This window comes from Malaclemys terrapin, chromosome 17, assembly GCF_027887155.1.
Source record: "Malaclemys terrapin pileata isolate rMalTer1 chromosome 17, rMalTer1.hap1, whole genome shotgun sequence".
In the NCBI taxonomy this organism is placed as follows: domain Eukaryota; kingdom Metazoa; phylum Chordata; order Testudines; family Emydidae; genus Malaclemys; species Malaclemys terrapin.
The window spans coordinates 13,994,625-14,017,484 of NC_071521.1; the positions used below are offsets into that span (position 1 = coordinate 13,994,625).

At 46.5% G+C, this 22,860-nt stretch overlaps 1 protein-coding gene across 2 annotated transcripts in view; it reads right to left on the minus strand.

Moving 5' to 3' along the window:
* EEIG1 (estrogen-induced osteoclastogenesis regulator 1) overlaps positions 1–15,931 on the minus strand; it is a 43,016-nt gene extending 27,085 nt beyond the window's left edge. Inside the window, exons 1-2 of one of the 2 annotated variants that reach the window (XM_054007339.1) lie at positions 15,806–15,931; positions 14,112–14,791 (exon numbers count right to left, since the gene is read on the minus strand). In XM_054007339.1, coding sequence (XP_053863314.1) covers positions 14,112–14,257 — 146 coding nt within the window. In that variant the 5' untranslated portion in view covers positions 14,258–14,791; positions 15,806–15,931. Of the gene's footprint in view, positions 1–14,111; positions 14,859–15,805 lie in introns of both variants that reach the window. The other variant, XM_054007338.1, reaches the window with a different exon arrangement.
* Between the last annotated feature and the right edge of the window lie 6,929 nt (positions 15,932–22,860).

Sequence of the window (22,860 nt, forward strand, 5' to 3'; positions counted from 1 at the left end):
GTCACAGCCACACTTGTGTTACTGTGTCCTCACTGGTGCTGCACACACTTGTGTGTTGCTAGGGCTTCTGGGGAGCACATTCCACGTTCTTGTGTGCTGCGGTAAGATGAGCTGCTCTATGCTACCTTCCCATTGAACGATGGTTAAATTTGTCTGTCTTTCTGGGCACATGGGGGGAATTGTGGGAAGGTGCTGGAGGACTATCAGCACTTGAGTGACTTTGCCTGTGTCCTCACTGCAAAGTTGGGGGGTTACCAGCCTCAGTGAAAGGGGCACACAAGCTCTAGCCTATACACTCACCTAGGCCAGCTGACCAGGGTTTAAAGCACCAAACTTGGGTGAAAGGGTTTGGGGCCTGGACAGAAGGGTTGGGGCAACACCTGAGTAAAAGCCCAAATTAACTCTGCAGTGAAGACACACCCTAGGGGGTCAGAACTCCTGGGTTCTAATCTCAGCTCTGTCACTGACTTATCTTTGGGAAAATCATGATCTAAGTAGGATAAGACTGGGAAAAGGGTTTGAAACCGTTCATCTGAGACTCTATAACAGGGGTGACCAAACAGTGGCTTGCGAGCCACATGCGGCTCTTTTACCACTGAAGTGTGAAAAATCTGATCATATTCCTATTACAGTGTACAAGATGTTGCTGTTACATCACCAGATATACAAGAAAAAGCTCTCTGTGCAGAAACAGACCTCTGAAATTAAAAAAAAAAAACAACAACAAGAATCACACACAAAAAAGGCCAAGTTCACCTCTGTTGTAATTCCACCAACACAACGGGTTTCAACAGCCACTGATTTGGCTCAAGTCTTTAATGCAGGACCTATCAGCATAATGAGCCTGAAAATCAAACCCAGGGTGATTAAAAGCAGTCCGGAGGGAACACCCTGACCTGCCTGGGCATGTTCCATCCTGAGTCACTCCCAGGTGGTGCCCAAGTGCACCGTCAGAGTCCACACCACAGTACAACAGAGAACCTTCTCCCATTTGCAGCACCTTTTTACCCCATCCGCAGGACGCTTGTTCACATTGCATGCCAACACCCATTTACAGCCCTGTAACAGTCACCTGTGTTCCTGGCTGGTATCCGATCTCAAGCTGCAGAAATCTATTTCTAGACTGAAGGTTTCCTAGTACCATGTTATCTTCAGGCATCCTTATTACTGCCTCTAGCTGTGGGAGTTTACCCTCACAAAGGCTACTCCTGTTGATTCAGAGTGAAAGCCATTTGCAAGATGTAAAGGGCTGTAGGGCAGCAGGCTTGCAAGGTGTCCTTGCCACTTCAGCATGCTCAAACAGAAGCTACACACAACAAGCACATCCAGCGTCCTCTGCAGCTTACTCCGATAACAGCCTTATTCTACACAATCCAGGAGGCAGCATGTTGTAGGTTTTCAGGCTGTATCTGGAACAACAATCAGGGTAGCCTCACACGAGCCACAACTTACGCAGAAACAGAAGGCTGGATTCTCAGGTTTGCTAAGATGTCTACTTTGATACAGACCTTACGCCAGTGGTGGATGTTAGAATAGGCCTCCTACTGCTCTAACTTCCACCGGGACCAAGTGACTGAGGATCAGGGAGTCACCACCCTGCTCTGTGTCTGAGCTATGCTAGGATGTAGTAGAGAATCAGGGCCAGGAGGTCTCTTGTTTACAATGGACTTGGGTATTATTTGTATTACTGTAGTGCCTAGGAGACTTAATAATAGGCCAAAAACCCCAACGTGCTAAGTGGTGTACAAACAGTACACAGAAAGCCCCTGCCCCGAGGGAAGGCAGCATCCAGATTTTTTTCCCCTGCTGTCCATGTAAACTTGACAACTCCCTAAACACATAAGGCAAAACTGTCACTCCCAACGTTGCTGTCTCAGAGGCTGATCTTTGGAGAGAACAGCATAGACAAGGTGTATCGGGCACAGCTAGTCACTTACTCCTCGAATACAAGAGCAAGGAGACATTCAATCAAGTTGGAAGGCTGTAAATCTAAAACCAAAAAGCAGAAATATGTTGTCCACACAAGTGTATAATTAGCCTATGGAACCACCACCACCTAGGGTAGCACTGAGGCTGTGACTAAGTAGTGTTCGACTGGACATTTATACACATGAAGCCATCCAATGTTACTGAAGTAGAAATGAAAAAACAAAAGCCCACATGCTTCAGGGCATACACCAATCTGACCCATGGGGATTAGGAAGAATCTTTGCCTATGGACAGGTGATTCCGTAACTGCCTACAGTAGAGTTCTATTTCTTGCATCTTCCTTTGTAGCATTTGGTAGCAGCCACTGCTGGAGTCAGGATACCTGACCAGACCGACCCTGGTCTGATCTGGTACGTGCAATTTCTACATTCCTAAGCCTAGCTATTGCCTGTTTCTAGTACTGAGGAACACTAGGAATGACCCTGGAAAGATCAGTGCACTACGAGCACCTTAAATTCTGCCCTTGAATTTAGCATGACACAAAGATGGATCAAGACTCAGGGGAAGTACAAAGAAAACACTGAGGGTACATCTACACTACAGCGGGGAGTCGATTTAAGATATGCAAATTCAGCTACGTGAATAGCGTAGCTGAATTCGACGTATTGCAGCCAACTTACCCCGTTGTGAGGACGGCGGCAAAATCGACTTCTGTGGCTTTTTGTCGGCGGCGCTTACTCCCACCTCCGCTGGTGGAGTTAGAGCGCCGATTCGGGGATCGATTGTCGCGTCCCAACGGGACGCGATAAATCGATCCCCGAGAGGTCAATTTCTACCCGCCGATTCAGGCGGGTAGTATAGACCTAGCCTCAGGAGGAGTATGAGAGCAAGAAGACAGCCAGAATAAGGAGAAGAATGGCTGGAGGGATGAAGAAAAGACACCAAAGAGAAGCAGAGTGGATAAAAATAAATGTCTGGATTTATCAGATTTTTTTTAAATTAATTTAAAACCTTTATTTTTAAAAATAAACTTAGTTAAAATTCTATTTGAAATTATGACAATTTATATTAAGGCCTTAATTTATTAAAATTCTTAAATTACTAAATTAAAATTTTAATCTATCAAAATCATTTTAAGTTAAATAAAAAATATTCAGACAATAAAACTTGAGCAGCAAACTTGTAAAGAGTCAAACCATGAACTGGTGGAAGTCACTGGCTAAGCATCAGCTACCACAGTTTGCTGAAGTGCTAAACCAGTTTTTGACGGCAGTAGACTTTTCTGCAGCTGCAGAAGAGGTTATTTTTCTTCATTTCAGTTTATTCAGCTAGCTTAGTTCAATGACTAGTTCATTCCAAGTTCAGAAGTGGACTGGGAGCTTAAAGAGCAGGAAGTCTTATTTTCCTCTTCCAATCTTATGAATAAAAATGGAGCCTGAGACAATCAGATCTACTAGTTCTAAAATCTCAAAGAACATGGTCACCAGAACCAATCAGTTCAATGCATTAACTACAGATACTTCCTTTGTTTAATAAATCAGTTTTAAACACAGACATATTTTGATACACATACTTTTTTCCTTATGTATCCAGAACATTTTAGGTAGATTTATTTAACTAAAAAAACATTGTGTGTGTGAATTTAATTGAATTCGTTTCCATCCAAATGCACCTTGACACAAGTCACAAGTAAATAATAATAATAATAATAAAAAAAGATTATCCAGTAAATAAGAAATCCATCATTCACCATAATACAAAGAATCTGAATACATGTATGTTAAGCTATATCAGGTGTGGGCAAACTTTTTGGCCCGAGGGCCACATCAGGGTTGTGAAACGGTATGGAGGGCTGGGTAGGAGAGGCTGTGCCCCCCCAAACAGCCTGCCCCTTGCCCCCTCCCACTTCCCACCCCCTGACTGCCCCCCTCAGAACCCCCAACCCAGCCAACCCCCACCCCCACTCCTTGTCCCGACCGCCCCCTCCCGGGATCCCCGCCCCTGACTGCCCCGTGGGAGCCCCTTTCGGAATGTGGCCCCGCGAACATGGGCGGAGGACTCAGGAGGAGCAGGGGCAGCCGGAGAGAAGCGTCAGTTTCCCCTTCAAAGTGCCACTTCTCTCCGGCTGGCTGCGCGGCCGCCCGGTGCTCTTCCCGAGTCCTCTGGCCACGTTCCCCGTACTCCCGCCACCCGCCTGCTCCCCTGCCCCCGCAGTGCAGCCCCTTCCCCCCCCCCCGCAGGGGGTGCACCAGAGCTGAGCTGCCCAAGTGCCTGGCCCTGGGTCCCCCTGTTATTGGGGGGCCCATGCCAGGTCACCCGGTGTTCATTGGCAAATCTGCCCGGCTGGAGCCAGCATGCCACCGCGCTGCCGGCACAACGAGTTGAGGCTGCAGGGGAGGGGGGACAGCAGGGAAGGGGCCAGGGCTGGCTGGGAGCTCAGGGGCTAGGCAGGACGGCCCCACGGGCCATAGCTTGCCCACCTCTGAGCTATATAAACGCTTAAGTGTGTAAATAGTGCATTCAGGTTAGCAAAAAGCAGCACCAAATTTAGTGCAGAGGCTCTATATTTAGTTACAAATCAACAACATTTTAATGGTTACCAAGCAATGAGAATCAACATCTCTAAGAAAATAACTGAAGAGTACAAATGCAAAACAAGACTAAAGTTGATTTAAATCAATCCATCCTGAAGCAAACCCACTGAAAATCCTGGACACCAGTCTCTTCCATTCTTCTGCCCACCCTCCAAGCCCAAAGACATAAACACCCTTTCTTGTTGTAATGTGGCTGTAGCCATTACCCAAGTGCTAAAAAGCTAAGGGGAAAACAAGCTAGTTGAAAAGCAATTCTAGGCAGCTCGTCAAGCTTCATTGTAGCCTCTGAACCCTGCAGCAGTCTTACCCACAAAGTACATTCCAGCAACAGAACTGAAATGAGGGGTTTGTCAGACATCAAGCCTCTTCCTACAAGTACACACCTAGGCGTATGCTAGACAGAATCTTTCATCTCAGCATGTGGGCTAGGGGGTCTCTACTAAAGCAGAGATATTCACTGATCAGATTCCCATTAGAGAGCTGCTACGGAAATATTTGTGTTTTGTTTCTTCTGCAGAAGTGTGTTTAATCTTCCTACAACACAAACCCACTTCCACTCTATTTTGAGATGGCACTTCCTGTTAATCAACAGCTACAGAAAAGCTACCGCCAATCCAAGCCTCTCTCTTAGGCTGCAGACGAGCCAGATTATTTTAGAGCAGGGCCAACGTACACCTACCCTCAGCGCCAGGAGACAAGGCCCAAGGCAGACTCTGCTTCCTGGCACATGGAGGATCTGACTTCAGCCCCTTGCCTCTCAGCTCACTAGGGCAGTCGGGGTGTGATATAGAGGGAAGTGCTAAGGTGGCAGGACCCTGACACAGCTTTCCCTACGTCATCCCCTCTCCCCCCATGGACTGGCAGCTGGCAAGACAGACACAGGGCTGAGGTAGTCCGTCCCGGAGCTGCTACGGCCCCACAGACATTGAGGGCAAGGAATCATTCACTTAAGACACTTTAGAAACTCAGCTGCCTGCATTTTGTGCTACTCAGAGGTAAAGGACGGAAGGGTAAGAGGGGCAAAATGTTTCTTAACGTGCATCTTTACCAAAAGGGACTCCTCAAAGGAAGCCTTATAGCCTCCGATATTGGTTTCAAGTGAGTTTCAGGGCAAGAGATCCAAGGTGAGGCTGCCTCTTAAGAAGCTCAGCTTCAGAGATCCTACTTAAAGCTCCATCTCTTATTTCAGCTCTGCTAGAATACTTTATCCTACAACCTTCTCTGAGGGCAGCAGCCCTGCAGAACCAATCTACAATTGTTGTTCATTTGTTCAGAGTCCCACCTTCTGCCCAACCCAGCAAAAGGCTCTTCTTTATGGCCTAACTCATTCCCACTGCAGACTGTAAATACAGGACGCTGCCAAGGACTCCCTTCACCCAGAGTACTGATAAACTCAGCCACACTGAAGGCATGATCCTCATGTTTTCCCAGCTCATCTATTGCTGTTTGAAAGGGAAAGCATCCATGCCAGCCACCGAATGCCTTTGCTATGACATATCAAGAACATGCCGTCTCCCCAACACCGCCGCCTCCTTCCAGACCTCAAGTCTCCTTGTGCTTCCTTTTCATTCTCCCTCCTCACTTCCATGTCCCATCTCACTTCCCTCATCTTTTCTCAGCTCAGCCACATCAACGCATGTAGAAGGGGTGATTCCACAAGAAGCATAGGAAAACAAAGACTTTCACAGAAATCAGCAAATTCAGCTCCAGCAGAACAATTCCCTCCTCGCTCATCAACAGGCTACAGATAACCAACAACGTTGTTCCTCCTCTGAACACAAGTGCAACTGTTTGTCTAGTGGGAAGTGCCTTTCAAACCAAGGCACTAAAATGAAATTCAAAGCCCAGCTGTATGGTATCGAAGACATTAACTCCTGACACAGTGATAACAGTGATTATATACTATGCCTTCCAGCAGGTGCACAGAGTAAGACGTGGGCAAAGAGCAAAAGTCAGCAGGAAAAGAAAGGGGGTTTCTCTAAATCACGTGTGCTAGGGTGGGACAAGGCACTGACACCTCTCACAGGAAGAGTTAAATTACTAGTCTGAGGTCCTAAGCCCGTACCAAAGGAAAACAGTATTACCAGACTAAGAGTCCAGCATGGACCCAATCAGATCATGGGCCAGTATTTGACGAGCCATCAAAGCCACAAAACCATTTTTATCCACCCGAAAGGAGCTTAAAATGCCAATTTTCTAATGGCATACAGCAACAAATCCCGTTAGATACAGGAGATTGCATATCCAGACATGCCATCTTCATCCTCCCACAGACATGACCCTCTCCAGTCAAGCAGGCAGGGAGCCTGGATGCCTGAGGTGCTCCAAACACACAAGCCAAGAGCAGAAGTGGGTGTTCTTTCCCAGAATACTCTGAAACAGCAGATGCAATTTTCTGCAATAAAATATAAGCCTCCCTGGTATTTATCTAGAAACCGGTACTAGAACAGTTTGCCATGGGCAACTTATAGCCTATTAAAATACCAACAGATGTGCCCCAAAACCACAAGGTCCCAAAGGCACACATGTAGCTGGCAGAGCAACCATTGGTGCTGGAGCCGTGATCAGAAAGGAGGGGAGAAAAATGTGATCCCTGTCCCAGCAGGTCTACTGGAGCTTTCCACGGCATGTCAGTTACAGAGAATAAAGTCACACTCCATCTTCTGCCATAGAACCCTTATCTCAGAGGCACTAGGCAGGACAGGAAGTCAGAGCTATGGAGTCTACAGGACTATCCTTACACAACACGATACAGCCCCCATAGCAGGAAAGTTTTAACATCGTTTTGCAAAAGGTTAACAGAATGCTTCAACCATGACCTACAACAGGAACAGACTGGCTCAGCATTAGGCAACAGCTCAGAATGAAGTTTCTCTATGTCCGATGCCGCAGGTGTACGAGCCACAGGCATACAAAACCACAGGCTGGGAAAGTATGAAGAAAATGTGATGTAAACACACAGCAGCTCCAAGGTAGCTTGGAGACGGCACCACAACTGACTGTTTGCAGTTAGCTCACAACGGTTTGTCATTGTGTCTGACTATTTCTCCTTCCTGGTTTCTCCAGTGCTGGCTTCCTCTGTCACTACTATATCACCTCTGTCAGTGGAAAAGACTTCTCTGTAGGTCTTGCTATCTGGATTTTCCCTACCTCATTGACTCCACTGGGTTTAAAACCTCAGATGAAGACAGTTGTTCTCTACATTGTCTACACATCCTAGTTTCTCTCTATGTTGTTTTCTAATTCTTAAAGCAGAGGCCCCCAAACTGTGGGGCCTTTGGGGAGGAGGGTGCGGCAGGACCCGGGCCAGCACCCACTGGAATGGCAAGGGAGCACCACCCAGCCCCTCCCTGCCCCCATCTCTGCTCCAGTCCCGCCCACAGGTGGGCCCCCAGCTTCCTGCCCCACGCCTGGTCCCATCCCCAGCACAGGGCTGAGGCTGGGGGCAGGGCCTCATCTGGCCATGGGCTCGGCTGCCGGCCCCCATTGCGGTCTGGCTGCAGCTCTGCTCCCATACCCAGCCTTGGCCCCTGGCCACAGTTCCGTTCCCACTCCACCCCCCAGCCTGCGTCCCCTTCCCTCGAGCCTTGGCCCCACTCCCGGCCCCATAGATATGTGTGTGTGTGTGTGTGTTGGACAGAAGTGGGGGGGAAGGGAGGAAGAGTACAACCCTCTGTCAAAGTGTGTGTGTGTATTGCTATTGTCTCTTAAGCAGACAGTATCCTGAATTAGGTTGTGCTGTATCTTATAGGAGAGCTGTTTCCATCAGGCTACATTCAAATGCCTCCTTCATTAAGGCTCCCAATGGCATTCCTCACCTGGTAGTTGAGAACTGTGTCCTAAACTCCTGTATCTGGTGATGTTGTTCGGTGGTATAAAGAGCTTTTCGTCTCTACGCAGGGAAGGCCTTTCCTTCCAGCTATGCTTGCAGCAAGAGCACTTCAGAAATCACCCCGCTGCATACGCCTGCAGATGGTGGGATGAAGCAAGCCTGGCTCTACTACACAAGCAGCGACCCCTACAGCTAGAACCAAATTCTGCCCTCAGTTAGACACCTGCACCTCAAATGAGTGGGATCTCAAGAGAATTCCCCCCCTCCCCCCCGCCCAATCCTGTCCCATCCTTAGACAATTATTTTGCTCATGCTGGCAGGGACTAACTATAGAGAGCGATTGTGTAATTCTGTAAACTTAAAGTGTGGCATACCTAGACTATGTGGAAACAGGGTTAAATCCCAGCAGGATTGAGTCAGCCCTTCATCCACTGAAGAACCGGAAGCAGTGTACCACATTTCGCTCTTTCAGACAAGACCTTGATAAAAAGGTGTCTTGGCTACTCTGTGTGGACATGAACAATCTCATGGCACATTTTATAAAAGCAGAGGTTTGCCCTGATGTTCTTGCCCAGACTTCACCATCTCCATCGGCTGTGCAGGGTGCTGTGTACTATACTCCCTTTGACCCCAGAGGGAGCTGCACTTCAGTGGTGCCGGTGCAAGTACAGCTGTAAAGTGCTTCAGTATCCTCTGGGAGAAGGAGTTATCTAAAGCAAACAGATTCTTCATCCGGAAAAGCAAACAAAGTCACTGCTACACTGAGAGCCAGACCCTAACTCACATGGGACCATCAGCTGCACCAAGTGCATCTCCAAATGCCAGCTACTTTGCCTTCAGTTTCTCTGGGGTAAGTTTGTGAACACTGCAGTCAGCAGAGGAAGTGGCCTTACACTCTTATAGCACTTCGCTGAAAGTCATAAGACTCCACATCAGCAACTTCCTCAGCCCAACCTACAGCACGGAAAAGCCTTCTAATGAGCCAGACCACCCTAACAGGGTCAGCTCTTCCTGGATCACAACTCCTCCACTTCAGTTTGCCAATGAGCAGCTGTTAATTTGTGGAAGAAAGAAAGAGGAAAAAATTAGTTCCCTGGCCTAAGCCAGAGTTCAAGTGCTAGAGCAGTGGTCCCCAAACTTTTTAGGTCACACCCTACCTTACCTATAATGGACTCTGTCCACCCGCCACCCCCAGAGCCATGGTCAGGCGCTGGGGCCAGGAGCAGAGCTGCAGATGCGGCCAGAGCTGTGGCTGGAGCTGTGTCTGGAGCAAACTTGGGGCAAAGCAGGACTAGTGGGCACTCCCTCCCCACCCCCCGTGGGGGTTGGCCTGGGTCCCAATATGCCCCATGAATGTCCCTTCATTCCCTGCTAGGGGGGCATGCCCCACAGTTTGGGGACCACTGAGCTAGAGGCACAGAGGAAACCAAACTAAGATGCTACACCAGCCAAAAGGAGTATGGTCTTTAAGAAACTAGGATTATCAACTGAATTGAATGGCACAGATATATGGTTACGTGCAAGAGATTCTCCACCTCCAGGGTGGAACGGAAGTGTACTGAAATGGCTCAGTTCCTGCAGAACCCAGATTTTGGACAAACATTCCACCTCGAGAGTCATCGGTTGCAGACTCCCACAAATCTCATGATCCCTTAGAATATTCAACACCAATATGAAGCTACTGGAGAGCCAGTGAAACCACACGGGCTAGAGTGTCAGCCATAGGTGGAGGACGCCTGGCACTTCAGCTCTTGTACTTCAGAGGTAGACAGCACGGTCCCCCAGCGTTCTGAACGGACAGCCAACATCAGCACCTGGAAAAGGGGCATTTGGCTATCACACAACTCAGACAACACTGTGGTGACTCGGTCTCTATTTTGAATAACTCATTAGCCCTCAACTTCTAATGTCAGTCTCCAGCCTGTGGGTCGCTTTGGGGTTTCTTGGTGCTACTGGCTGATCATGTAGCCCCAGAGGAGGTTAACTTCCACCTGCAAGTGGCTAGAGGACTGAGCCTGATCCTATCTAGAGAGAGTGGGCCTTGGTGATGTACGCATTTGAGATCCCTAGATTAGGTTACTGCAACACTGAAGATGGAAGGTACACACCCCGGAAAAGCTTTTGGGGGGGGGGTAGGATGCAGCAGCTGATCTGCTTAGAAAGACCAGTGGCCATAAATACATCATGTTGGTGCCCCGCTCTTTACACTTGAGAGGCACTCTGATACAACGGTGACTGGGGATTTTTAAATCCCTTGATTAGTATATAACAGAGGCATATTGGTAGAGCTGTGTAGGAAAACTTGCACCGCACCTGCTTGCCCTACGCCTGGCTCTAAAAAACAGTGCTTTCATGAACACCAGGTTCTGTACTCCAACTAGACAGCACTAAACCAACACAGAACAATAGCCTGCAATTCTGCCAGAGCATTGTAAATGGACATTGATAAGATAAATCTTATCCTCACAGGACTCTTCCAGGCTATATTAGGAGAGGACTTGATTAAAGGGGGAAAATGTGAAAAGGCATTTACAGTTTGCAAGTTCATACTGTAAGATCGCCAAGGCCTAATGTGGACCGCCAAGCCAGCTTGTGTGCATAAGAGGGCACACTTCTGAAAATGAGAACGCCAAACCAGCTGGAAACACTCACGGGACTTGGAGCTTTTCCAGGATATTCTGAATTCCTAAACGCGTTAAGTCATAATGCATTTTGGACAGGTTCCCCTCTTAGCTAGGCTGTTTTGTTTCAGTCTCAGCCAGAGGAGCTACTGGCTACAGTTTCAGTTAAAGGAGGGGGTTCCAGACTCAGGGCGTTAACGTTTTCTGGCTGGAATCGGCATGCCCCACAACCCAGAGGGGCCTCCATCCAACTCTACAGTATGGAACAGGACCATGTATATGCAGTTCAGGTTGGAATGGTCTTGGAACAAAGCTATGCTGCTGGGATATGGGAATAAAACTTCCTCTTTACTCACAGTTTGGGTCATTAAACTGCTTGCTCATGTCAATCCGACTCAGTTAATGCTACTGAGTGATAGATCATATATGCCTCCTCCCTGAACTCTCACCAAAACTTTCACACTTGTGTCCATGGGTTTCTTAACTAAAAGTCCATGGCAAGTACACCTCTATCCTGATATAATGCGACCGGATACAACACAAATTTGGATATAACACGGTAAAGCAGCGGGGAGCCCCAGGCCCTTTAAATCGCCACCGGGGAAGCCTGACCCTACCGGCTTACTTTAACCTCTGGCTATAACGTGGTTTCACCTATAACGTGGTGAGATTTCTTTGGCTCCGGAGGACTGCGTTATATCGGGGTAGAGGTCTCTCTCTCTTGTGGGTCAGATTCCAAAAGAAGGAATTCTTCCACAGAAACCCCAAAAGAGCTCCTTCTACATTAAAAACTGGCCTAATCTGGGAAATTCCCTTACAGGTTTTAAAACCAGTTCAGCTAAACCGATTTTAAAATCCATGATAAGCTTTCCCTATGGTACACAGGCTTTCTTAACCAGATGTTGTTTCCACCTCTCTTCTTTCGGGGAGATCATGGCTGGAGAGCAGTGGCAGCTGTTCTGCTTGCCCAGTCATGAAAAATTTCTGTAGAAGGGAATACCTGACATTCTATTGCCAATGATAGTCAGCATTTAGAAGTTGTACGTGGGTGTGTACCACACCATAATCAACACAGCAAGAATCTCCGTTACACCGAATGGTTTGCCCCAGCAAGCACATTGGAATCCAGTCTCTTTTGGAAACATTCTGGTGCCAAAAAAAAAACCATCACAGCCTCTAGCTAAATTCTTAGTCATATACAAACTTCCAATTCAACATGGATATAATCTCTCTTAATTCCCCCTAACCTTTCCCCAAATCTTTAGAATTTCAAAAGGGTCACAGTAAAATGGAAAAGGCAGTAAACTAAGGCAAGTCTGGGGATCCTAGGTACATGGTTAGCCTACTTCTGGCAATTCCTAGAAGATCATCATTTCTTATAATTAGAGAGACTGCAAGAGACCAAGGTTTGGAAGAGCTCAAATGAATTAATACCACTGAGCCTAGTAACTTTTCTAATAGGAACAGGTTTCCCACATGCTTTCAGTTAGACCAAAGACAGGCTAGGGGAAAGGCAGCAAACCCAACATCCAGCTTCCCCTTTTGCTGGTTTATGAGCAAACAAGCAGAGTCAGAGTAACGTATGCATTTGGTTTAAATTACAGATGATCTCTGCAGGCACCTGAACATGCGGAGAAAACTCCTGAACCTCAAACAGCTAAAAAAACCCACACAAAATGCCAACCGACAAGGCTGGCGGTAGCACCAAACTTGCACTCCTGCAACCTGCTTTCTAGGACAGTCTGGGAGACCAAGTTCACCTGGAATAGTTCCCAAATGAATGAGCTGATCTAGGAAGTAAAGGGGTTAATTCTTTCCCGAGCTCACATACAGCTAAAATTCCTGAGATAAGCTACTTCTACCAAACCCACGGATCTAGCAGGGGAGAAAATTGCAAGGAAGAGTTATTTTTCCTGGGAGGAACTCACTTAGGGTCTGCTTTTCCAGAGGTGCAGCAGCTCCCACGACCTTAAACTGGAGTTGAGGTGCTCAGCACTTCTGCAAAAATCAGGCCTTGGTGCTCTGGTGCAGGGTTGCTCAGACACACATATACATGTTCGCAAGGTAGAAAAGGTTTACAGTTGGCCAGTAAAAACCCTCTCTCCTAGAATGGAACAGCTCCCACCATTCTCAGGATACAGGGCCATAAGAGCCTTTGGAGACCAAGCGACACTAACAGCTACCTTTAAATAAGATTAATTAAGCTTGGATTAACATAAAAACAGATTTTGAAAACCACTGAAGGCTGTCCTAACCATACTGAGGCAGTAAGACAACAAGTCCAGGGCTGTTTTGGAATTTGTGTTTGCATAGCAGGAGGTGATAATCAATGTGCATAGAAGCAAAAAAACAGATTCTGATTAGCAGTTTGTAGTGAGAGTGGGGACAAAGACCCCCCAAGCAGGCAGAGAGAATCCAAGCCAACCCACAATGGGAAAGGGCCTTATAAAAGAATTCTACAGAAATGGTCCAAATGTTACAGATTACATTATTGCTGCAGTGTTTTGCTCGCTAAAAAAGTTACAGGAAACAGGAGGTTCAATGGCACTCATTCGAGAAGATAAACCATGGTTTTGAAACTAACAACATTAACTTCCAGGCAGCCGTTTTCCTTTGCATGGCAATTTGCTCATGCAAAGCAAGCTATTTCAACCCTTACCAAGGACAGTAATTCAGAAGCAAACAGGGAGAGAAAAGTTGAGCAGGGTTCATTTGATCAGTTTAGGTGCAATTTTCTACTGAGTTAAGTTTCTCATTAGGCAAAAGTACAGTTTGGTTATTTCTTTCATATGTAGTATGTATGAGGTTTTTTTGGGGGTGGGGGGGGAAGAGAGACTTGTGATCCAAAGTGCTCATCAACAGACCCCAATCTCTTTCAGAAATGTCACCCCCCCATAGCTGAATTCAGTTCAATTCTGATCAGAGGCCACACACATACAGCTGGCCAACAATGACCAGACTCGGGGCTATGATCAGATGGGAGAAGAGAAATGGCATGCACCAGGATTATTAAAATCACATGGAAGAGGCAGGCAAGTGTTAGCAACATACTTAACAACTCAGTCCAACACAATTTAACCAGGAAAGGAGGAGTATGAGGGTGGTGAGAAGAGAGAATTACACCGAGCCTCTTACCTGGAAGACAAACTAACAAAGTCCCCTCCATCCAGCAGCCTGATTTTGCAGAACAGAACACCATTCACAAAGGGGACAGCAGTCAGCTCCTCCAGAGTGAAACTGGTCTGAAATTTAAACTTCTTTTTCTTCATCAGGAAAGCCATGGGCAGGCTCAGTGAGAAAAGTCCAGGAACGCAGAACAAAATCAGAGTCAGAGAGGAGCTTCTCAAAATGCACACAGATAAACAGAGGAACAGGCGTGTGAAAGAAGGCGAGTGTAAATTTCAGTTCAATTGCAATGACGGCCCAGCTTTAAATGCACAATCCTCTTCTCTCTTTGGTGGTCGGATCTGGCTGTGGAATCATTGCCCTGGCAGGCTTCAGGTGAGGAGGAAGAGGACAGAGTAAACCTCTGGAACATCTCCAAGGAGGAAAAGGAGGGAGAAAAATCCAAGCTCCGAACCAGCAGGAGCTCTCCAGGCTGCAGTTCTCGTGTTTAGAGGCGGTGATGCCCTCTGTCCATCAGGCCCCCTTCAGAAACCATCTCTGATAGGAGGAAGTCATCCTGAACTAGTCTGTCTGAAGAAATTTTAGGTCTGCAGACCGCACATTCAAGGCTTCCCGGTTTCAGTCTCCTCCCCTTGTGCGACTACTTTACACAGGTCTCTGCGGTCTGTTGCTACTGCTCCAACAGGTCTCTAACGTCAAGCAGGGAGGGAAACGAGTAAATTAGTCCCAGCCAGCCCTGGACTCCTCCTCTGAAACCTGTTTAGGTGGATAAGATTCTGTTCAACCTCATTGCAATCTGAGGAGGAGGAATCCAGTTAGCCTGCTTCAGAGATCCCTTTCCCCCCTTTTAATGCCTACTGCCATTTTTACTGCCCCTGGGTTGCTCTCTATTTTGCAAGATGTGTTTAATCCTAATCTGTGCTAGAACAATTTTTATCCATAGATCTCAAGGCAATTTACAAAGGAAGGCAAGTCTAACAGTTGATCTGGTGAAAAAATGGTCAGAAATATTGGTGAAATGGGGAGGAGGGGAGAAGAGAAGTCAGAGCTCTTTGGGAAGTTTCAAAATTTTGACCCTCTCCACCCCCACCCCCACCCCCACCCCCAGAAACTTGCATTTTTTCCTTCTCCGTATTTTCCAACTAGCTCTAATAATAAAGCGTTTCCCCTGGGTCAGGCGCACCCGAGCGAGTCCTCACGTAAGCAAAGTTCAGGCGGCCGGACCCCTTTTCACCCGTGCCAATGTAAACCAGCTGAAAGCCCATGTAACAAACACCGCCTGCTCCCAGGGGAGCTGGCTGCAAGTGCCTGTCTACACGAGGGGTCTGACACCGGAGCACACCAGAGCTGGGCTTGCTCTGTCCCATTCCCTAGCGCAGCTAAAGCCCGAGAGTTATTCGCTGATACATGCGATGAGCCGAGTCCGGTCTCTGCCCGCCTCCCCGTGCAACCAGCCCAGCCCGGGCTCTGGTGCCGACGGCGGCCTCGCCACGGGCCACAGCGGCAGGAGCAGCCCGGACCCTGCCGCAGCCCCCGCCCGCCGGCCGCCCGCGGAACCGCCTGGCCCGGGCGCTGCTCCCCCGGCCCGGTCCGGGCTCCTGGCCCGGTTCCGCTCGGCCGGCCGCGCCTCTGCACCGGGAGCGAAGCGCCGCCAGGCAGGGGACCCGCGCGGCGACGGGACCCAGCCCCGGCCCCGCTCTCACCTTCTGCCCGCGCCCCGCAGAGCCGCCGCCGTCCGCCTGCACCGCAAGCCCTGCTAACGCGCCTACGCCAAGTGCGCCAGCCACGCTAATGGCGTAGAGAGTGGCTGGCCCCAGCGGGCCCACCAGGCTTCGAGAATACGAAAGCACAGACAACATTCCCCCCCCTTCCTTCCCACGGGGGTCGGAGGGGAGGGGTGAGAGCGGCGCCATCGGATTGGGCAGAGGCAAAGGGAGGGACTCCTAGCCCTGGATTCGGATTGGCTGCTACAGCACGGCTAGGGGAGGAGGGCGCGAGCTATGGGATTAGTGATTGGAGGAGATAACTATCAGTCTTCTTAAAAACCATCCCCTTTCTTCATGATTCAGGTGGAAGAGAAAGGGGAGGGGGAGAGAGGCGATAGAAGATAGACAAGGGAGGGGGAGAGGATGAGGATGAGGGGGAAGGGGAACGGGAACATGGTACACCCACATCTTGAATACTGCGTGCAGATGTGGTCGCCAGATAGACTGGAATTGGAAAAGATTCAGAAAAGGGCAATACAAATGGTTAGGGGTCTGGTGAGGAGAGATTAATAAGACTGGGGCTGTTCAGCTTGGAAAAGAGATGGCTAAGGAGAGATAGGATAGAGGTCTATAAAATCATGACTGGTATAGAGAAAGTAGATAAGGAAGTGTTGTTTACTACTCATAACACAAGAACTAGGGGTCACCAAATGAAATTAATAGGCAGCAGGTTTAAAACAAAGAAAAAGAAGTATTTCTTCACACAACGCACAGTTAACCTGTGGAACTCCTTGCCAGAGGATGTTGTGAAGGCCAAGACCATAACAGGGTTCAAAAAAGAACTAGATCCATTCATGGAGGATAGGTCCATCAATGGCTATGAGCCAGACTGGGCAGGAATGGTGTCCCTAGCCTCTCTTTGCCAGAAGCTGGGAATGAGCGACAGGGGATGGATCACTTGATTCCCTGTTCGTTCCCTCTGGGGTACTTGGCATTGGCCACGGTCGGAAGACAGGATACTGGGCTAGATGGACCTTTGGTGTGATCCAGTAGGGCCATTCTTATGTTCTTATGGAAGGGAAGGGGGGAGAGAAAAAGAGGAAGAGATGAAGAAAGGTAGAGGAAAATCTGACTGGCAGATAAAGGGTAGAAGAGAGTGGGCTGGAATCAGAAGAAGAGGGGGAGAAAAGTTTGGTGGGGATAAAAAGATCTAAAATGGAGAGCAAGTCAGGGAAAATGAGGGGGACAGGACCATGCAGGAAATGGACACGGCAGCGTTGCCACGCCTTCAGTAATCACCAGGCAGGCTGCCCCCAAAATCACGAGATGGGCTTAGAAAGCACAAGATTTTTAAAGCAATAATACATTTGAGGGGCTTTGTTTGCATGTTGGGATTGGAGACTCTGGGGGTGCATTCATGTCCTGTTTTCTAGCTTTTCTGTGCAGCCATGAAGGCTAGAAAGTTACTTTTATTTCTAAATGAAAGCTGAGAGTCTAACCTAATCACATGACTTCAGGAGATGGTGCCTAACTTCCACTGATCTCACCTAAATACCTGAGAGGATGCGGGCGTAGGTCTTTAAAGAAAACCATCAAATATCATGAGGCTTGTGATAACTTATTGGTGATAACAATAACACTTATACTTAGCCCTTCCGTAGCAGTTTACATCTGCCCCAAGCTCTTAATTCACACAGCTCTCTGATCCCATTAACTATTATTGGCCTGGATTCAGGAAGGTCCTTAAGCACATTCCTAACTTTAAGCATGTAAATAAGTTATATTACTATTTCTTTATCTATTTGTATTGTGGTAGTACCTAGGCGGTCCAGCCATGGCCCCGCTCCCCATTGTGCTAGGACCAGTACAAATACAGAACAAAAAGATGATCCTGGTCCCAAAGGGCTTACAATCATCATTGGAACTTATGGGCTTGATGTTAGGGATGTGCTTAACGGCCTTCTAGAATCAGGGCTATTACCCACATTGCAGAGATAGAGAAACTGAGGCCCAGAGAAGGGAGGTGACTTGCCCAATGTCATACAGCATGTCTGGCAGAGACAGGATGAAAACCCAGGAGTCCTGGCTCCTACTGCCAATCTCCCATTGCTCCCATTAAACATCTAGCATCACTGCCTCTAATCACGAATGCTGATAATACCAAGAACTATTAAATTATTTCCGCCCAGTATGAAATCTTTTTACAGTGACAGAAAAAGCACATGGAAACTTAGTGATATCTTCTGGTCTGATTAGGATGAACACTTTGCCATGCTGATTCTTGCTCACACACACAGGGTTAAACTGATTTCCAAATTCAAGGTCAGGAATTAATTTTTTCCTCCTGGCCTCTTGGCAGGAGTCTATGAGGTGAGTGTGATGGAGGGGGTTAACTTTTCAGCACAGCCCTGAGCAGGGTGGGGTACCCTTTTTAAGATTAAGGGGTTGTATCCCACACCTCGTAAATTGATGTCTTATGCTTACAAGAGCAATCAGGAATTGGTGGATATTGACTCTTTCCACCTCCTATTCCTCAATTTAATAGAAATGCCGTGGTGAAGAGTCAGATAGCTGGACATTTTAAATCTGCCAAGCTGTGAAAGGTATAGAGGTCCTTGTAGAATTTTGGAAGCGTTTCAAGGTCACCTCTCCTTTTGAATGCTTTCTGTAAGATCCATTGTCAGAAGTATGGTGTATCCACGTCCATCGCTAGAGAAAGGATTAATCGTCCCTTTAGTAGGCCACTAGGGATATCTATTGTGATTCACTCTAATAAATAACTCCCCTAAGGACTTATCCCCTTTGTTTATAGCAACAGGGCTGGATGTTAAAATTTACAGAGATTTTAAACTCTGCTGTTCTCACGCATATTTACTCTACAGCTTTGTCAGAAACAGCTCTTGAAAACCGCAATGTTTGCTTTATAATTAATTGAATAATGTGCCTGACGTTAAAAATAAATTAACTTGGAAAAAAGCCCAGAGAATTGCTGAACAGTATGCAATATAACAACTGTAGTTGGATTCTCAGGGATATATATATATATATATATATATATATATATATATATATATATATATATATATATGTCTCTCTAACAAAGGAAGTGTCATGAAACTGGGATTAAACTCTTGGGACACAGATTCTTTATTATTCTGAAACTCTCCATGTTGGTATTTCTGTATTTTTACTGCACATTTGTGTCTTGATAAATTAGAATCTTTCAAGGGCCAGTAATTAGGAAAGCATGATTTGGGGTGTACTGATGAGCGAAGATGTAATTGACTAGTTAGTTCCATCAAGATATCATAGGGAATATAATGAAAGCATATGTCATCTCCAAGACTTTAACTCTTTAGACTCAAGCAGGTGCAAAATGCTGCTCCACACCTTCCCACAAGTCAGGAGTAGCATGGCTACATCACCCCATCCTCAGCTCCACTGACAGCACATTACTTTCAGAATTCAGGTCAAAATTGCTCACTTTGGATCAAATTTATATGTAAGGTAAATCCATATAGGTTAAGGGAGTTATCTCAGAGATTAAACTGACCCATAGGATCAGGTCTGTCTATGCTTTGTTCAGCTAAGGACCCAAGAAAGGATAGGCCAGGGGTAAAGGTGACCTTTCCCTCCTCCCAGGCCTGAGGAAAGCCAGGGTTTGATTTGGTCCAACACACAAGTTAGAGCAGTCTCCAGGATGCCCTAAATTGTGTTTGTTTTTAACCACCCCATAGAGCACACTACATTTAGGACCATTTAGGACACGTTCCTCTTCCTGAGATGCCCCTTATTCAAAGGAGAGGGGTTTGTACAGCTGGCTGTGGTGTTTCTACACATCACTCATTGATTTCATCACACTGAAGGAATCCCCAGCTGCTCAGGCTCTGGCCCATAGTTTTTAAGTCCCTGATTGCCTTGCTCCATCCTTTTCAAAAACCTGAGCTCCTCTTTCTTCCTCAAAAACGATTATATATCAGAGGAATTAGATTGGTTTTGTACAGAACCCTGGTTACACCTAATCCAGTGAACAGAATCTAGCTCTGATCCCTTTTGGACAATATTATTGCTCTGAAGAATATGCTACATCAGCTTGTTCCGGTTAGTCAGGAGGCTTGGAGGTGACCTAATGGATGTGTTCATAATTATGGAGGTGTATGATAGCGTGCATTGGGTAGCAGGATATAAAAGTGAGGAACTGGAGCGTGAATTCAAGCAGAACAAGTAGCTGTGAAGTTGCCAAGTAACGGCTACCAATGATTACAAGTAGGAAATAATTTTAAGAGACAGAAATATATTTTGGGGGAGGGGGAGAAGAGGGAAAAGGATTGAGGGAGATAGTGAGAAATCAAGGAAAATGTGAGGTGAGATAAATTTGAAGGGGGCTGGGCTGGAAGAAATTAGATTAGATAGATAGATGGATAGGTAGATATCGTCAGTAAAGTGCTCAAAGCATTTGGGGATCCATTTAGTCCTATTACTTAGACTGGAGGTCTCCGATCAGTATATCACAAAGCCTTGTAAAATAGATAGTTTCCTCCTCTGGAAAACATCACTGGATTTGCAGCCAAACACTGAAGACTTGGAAACCAAATTATATACAGTCATTGTTACAATATAAGCATAGTAATGGACCTGTTCCAGTACAGCTTATAAATACAGTTATAATAACTTGAATGAGATTTCAATGTTATCGTACAAATATGACTGCTACCACAAAATTAATTATGCTGTATAAATGTATTCTTCATACTGCTGCCAAATACTGTATATGCCTACAATGCACCTGCTTTAGGTACCCATACCAGATACTGTGGGATAGGATGCCTGCAGAGAGCTCTGTGTGGGATAGTAGTGACTGTGACCCCACACCAGGATGGCTAGTGGGAATACACTGCATTTGTTGCACCTTGCATCACCAGCGCAAGCTGCAACAGAGTAATGTCTCTAGTGCAGAGGAGGCCTCAGTGTCAAGTTACTCCAAAGAGATGCACCCCATTTATAGAGCTCAGGAGTTGGAGAGCTACTGGGAGTGGTGCAAAGGAAAATGTATGCCAATCCTTAATAGGTAGGATTATCCTGTGTTACTGAGTTACTCTAAGTTTGTATCTTCTCAGCTTAACTTAATAGCAGACTGTGAGCTCCTCTTTGATCTGCTTGTATTTTTGATTAGCTCTGTATGTTAATAGTATTTATGATAATAAAGGGCCATGAATTGATTTCACGCTTACCATACCAGCCAAGTTCATAAAAGTTGTACACTGGGAACACAGATAAGCCCGAGTGGTATGCTCCTGGTTTGAAGGGACTTGGGACTAGTCATGGAGAAAAGGGAGCATAAGAATCTGGATTCCAGATTCAGTGGATTCCTTTCTCCGAGCCCATGGACAAACCCAAATCTCCAGCTCCCTGACCTTTCTTATTTACTGGTCTCAATATCTTCCCTTAGTGTCTTTGGTATGTTAAGTAGCTCATAGGAATCTCCCTTTGTTTCTGGGATGCACATCAACAGAAAAGAATGGAGTTAGTTTTCTCCTTCTGACATATTCCAACTTGCATCTGTAGTGCCTGAAGCCTTTGTCTTGTTTATAGAATACAGTCTTATGTTTATAGCACACTGCAATGGTGTGGTGCATTCACACTAGGTGTGGAGTTTTGCAGCCACCCTACAGTTCCTGGCCCTGCTCCTGGGAGTCTCACACAAGCAGGTGCATGACAACAACCATGGTACATAACATCTATTCACATTTTTATTTGTTCCAGTGGGTGCTGCAAATGGTTCTGTCTTGCACAAGGAGCTGTGCATGTGCTGCAAGGGGTAGGAGCTATATCCATCACACTCACCTGCTGATGCTATCATAGCAGTCACCAGATTCCCTCTTCCTCTTCTTCTCTACCTTTCCTCCAGCCACTATCAGATCTCAGAGGTTATAGGCGAGGGAAACCTTTACTGAACTCCTTTTATTGCCAGCCATAAAGTGCAATTGATCATTTATTTGCCAGGCTCCTGCCAGTTACTTTTAAGAGTGTCATGCAAAAATGGAAGGGCTTGAAATACTTAGACTTTCATACCTAGCTAAACACAACAGGCCAAATTCAGACTTGATCTCACTTCCTGTGGAGTTACATCACAGCTGAATTTGGCCAAAATAGGCTTGACAGTTAAGCTTTAAAAAAAATACCGCAGGGGAAAAAAAATTAGACAAAAATTCAAATCATGATCATTCTGCACCTTTCTTATCACTTCGCCAGTTACTAGCTACCAAAACTATAAAGTAACTTAAATGCACACCAGATATACAGGAGATACAGACATATCATGTGCTATGCTTATCCATCCCTTTGCTTGTAAATGCATAACTCATCCGTCTTTATATCTTGTGTGTCCCTTTTATGTTGTAGTAAACTTGTTTACTAGAAATACTGTTCATTACTGAGCTCATCAAAAAAGGGAGTTCTAAATGTTCAAGCTCTTTGTCTGTTTTTGCTGGAAGGGTATGTTGTTTTGCATTCTCAGCCAACCTGTCTTTTGTTTGGACACAGGGCTCTTTTTCCCCTGTGCTATGCTGAGTTTCTTTTCAGCTTGTCAGCCAGCCTCAAAAAGGAGAGAGAATTGTGAGAGGAGCAAATAGAATCATAGGAGGTGGAGATTGGGGAGACTTTTTAGATCAGTTTGATATGTCTCCCTGCCAGTGGAACTGTAGGACTTTCCAGCTGCAGGGTTTTAAATATATACATTAATAACGGATTGCTCGTGGCTGAACTAAGATCTCAGTGGAATGCCTGTCCATGTTATCCAGCTGCAGCAATTTCTCCATTCTGTTATATGGTGCCATCTGCAGGAGAGAATTGAAATGAATTCTGGAGTGTACATCACCAGCCAGCTGAACACCCTTAAAACTATATATTTGCTCCAGGGGTGGACTGGCACCCGTAAAGCAACCTGGCCACTCTGGAACGGCCTCTGATGGACCAGAGACCACTTCAAGGTTTATCTCCTGAACCTCCAACACTAGAAATTTGTACTATATACCACTGAAACTAGAATTCCC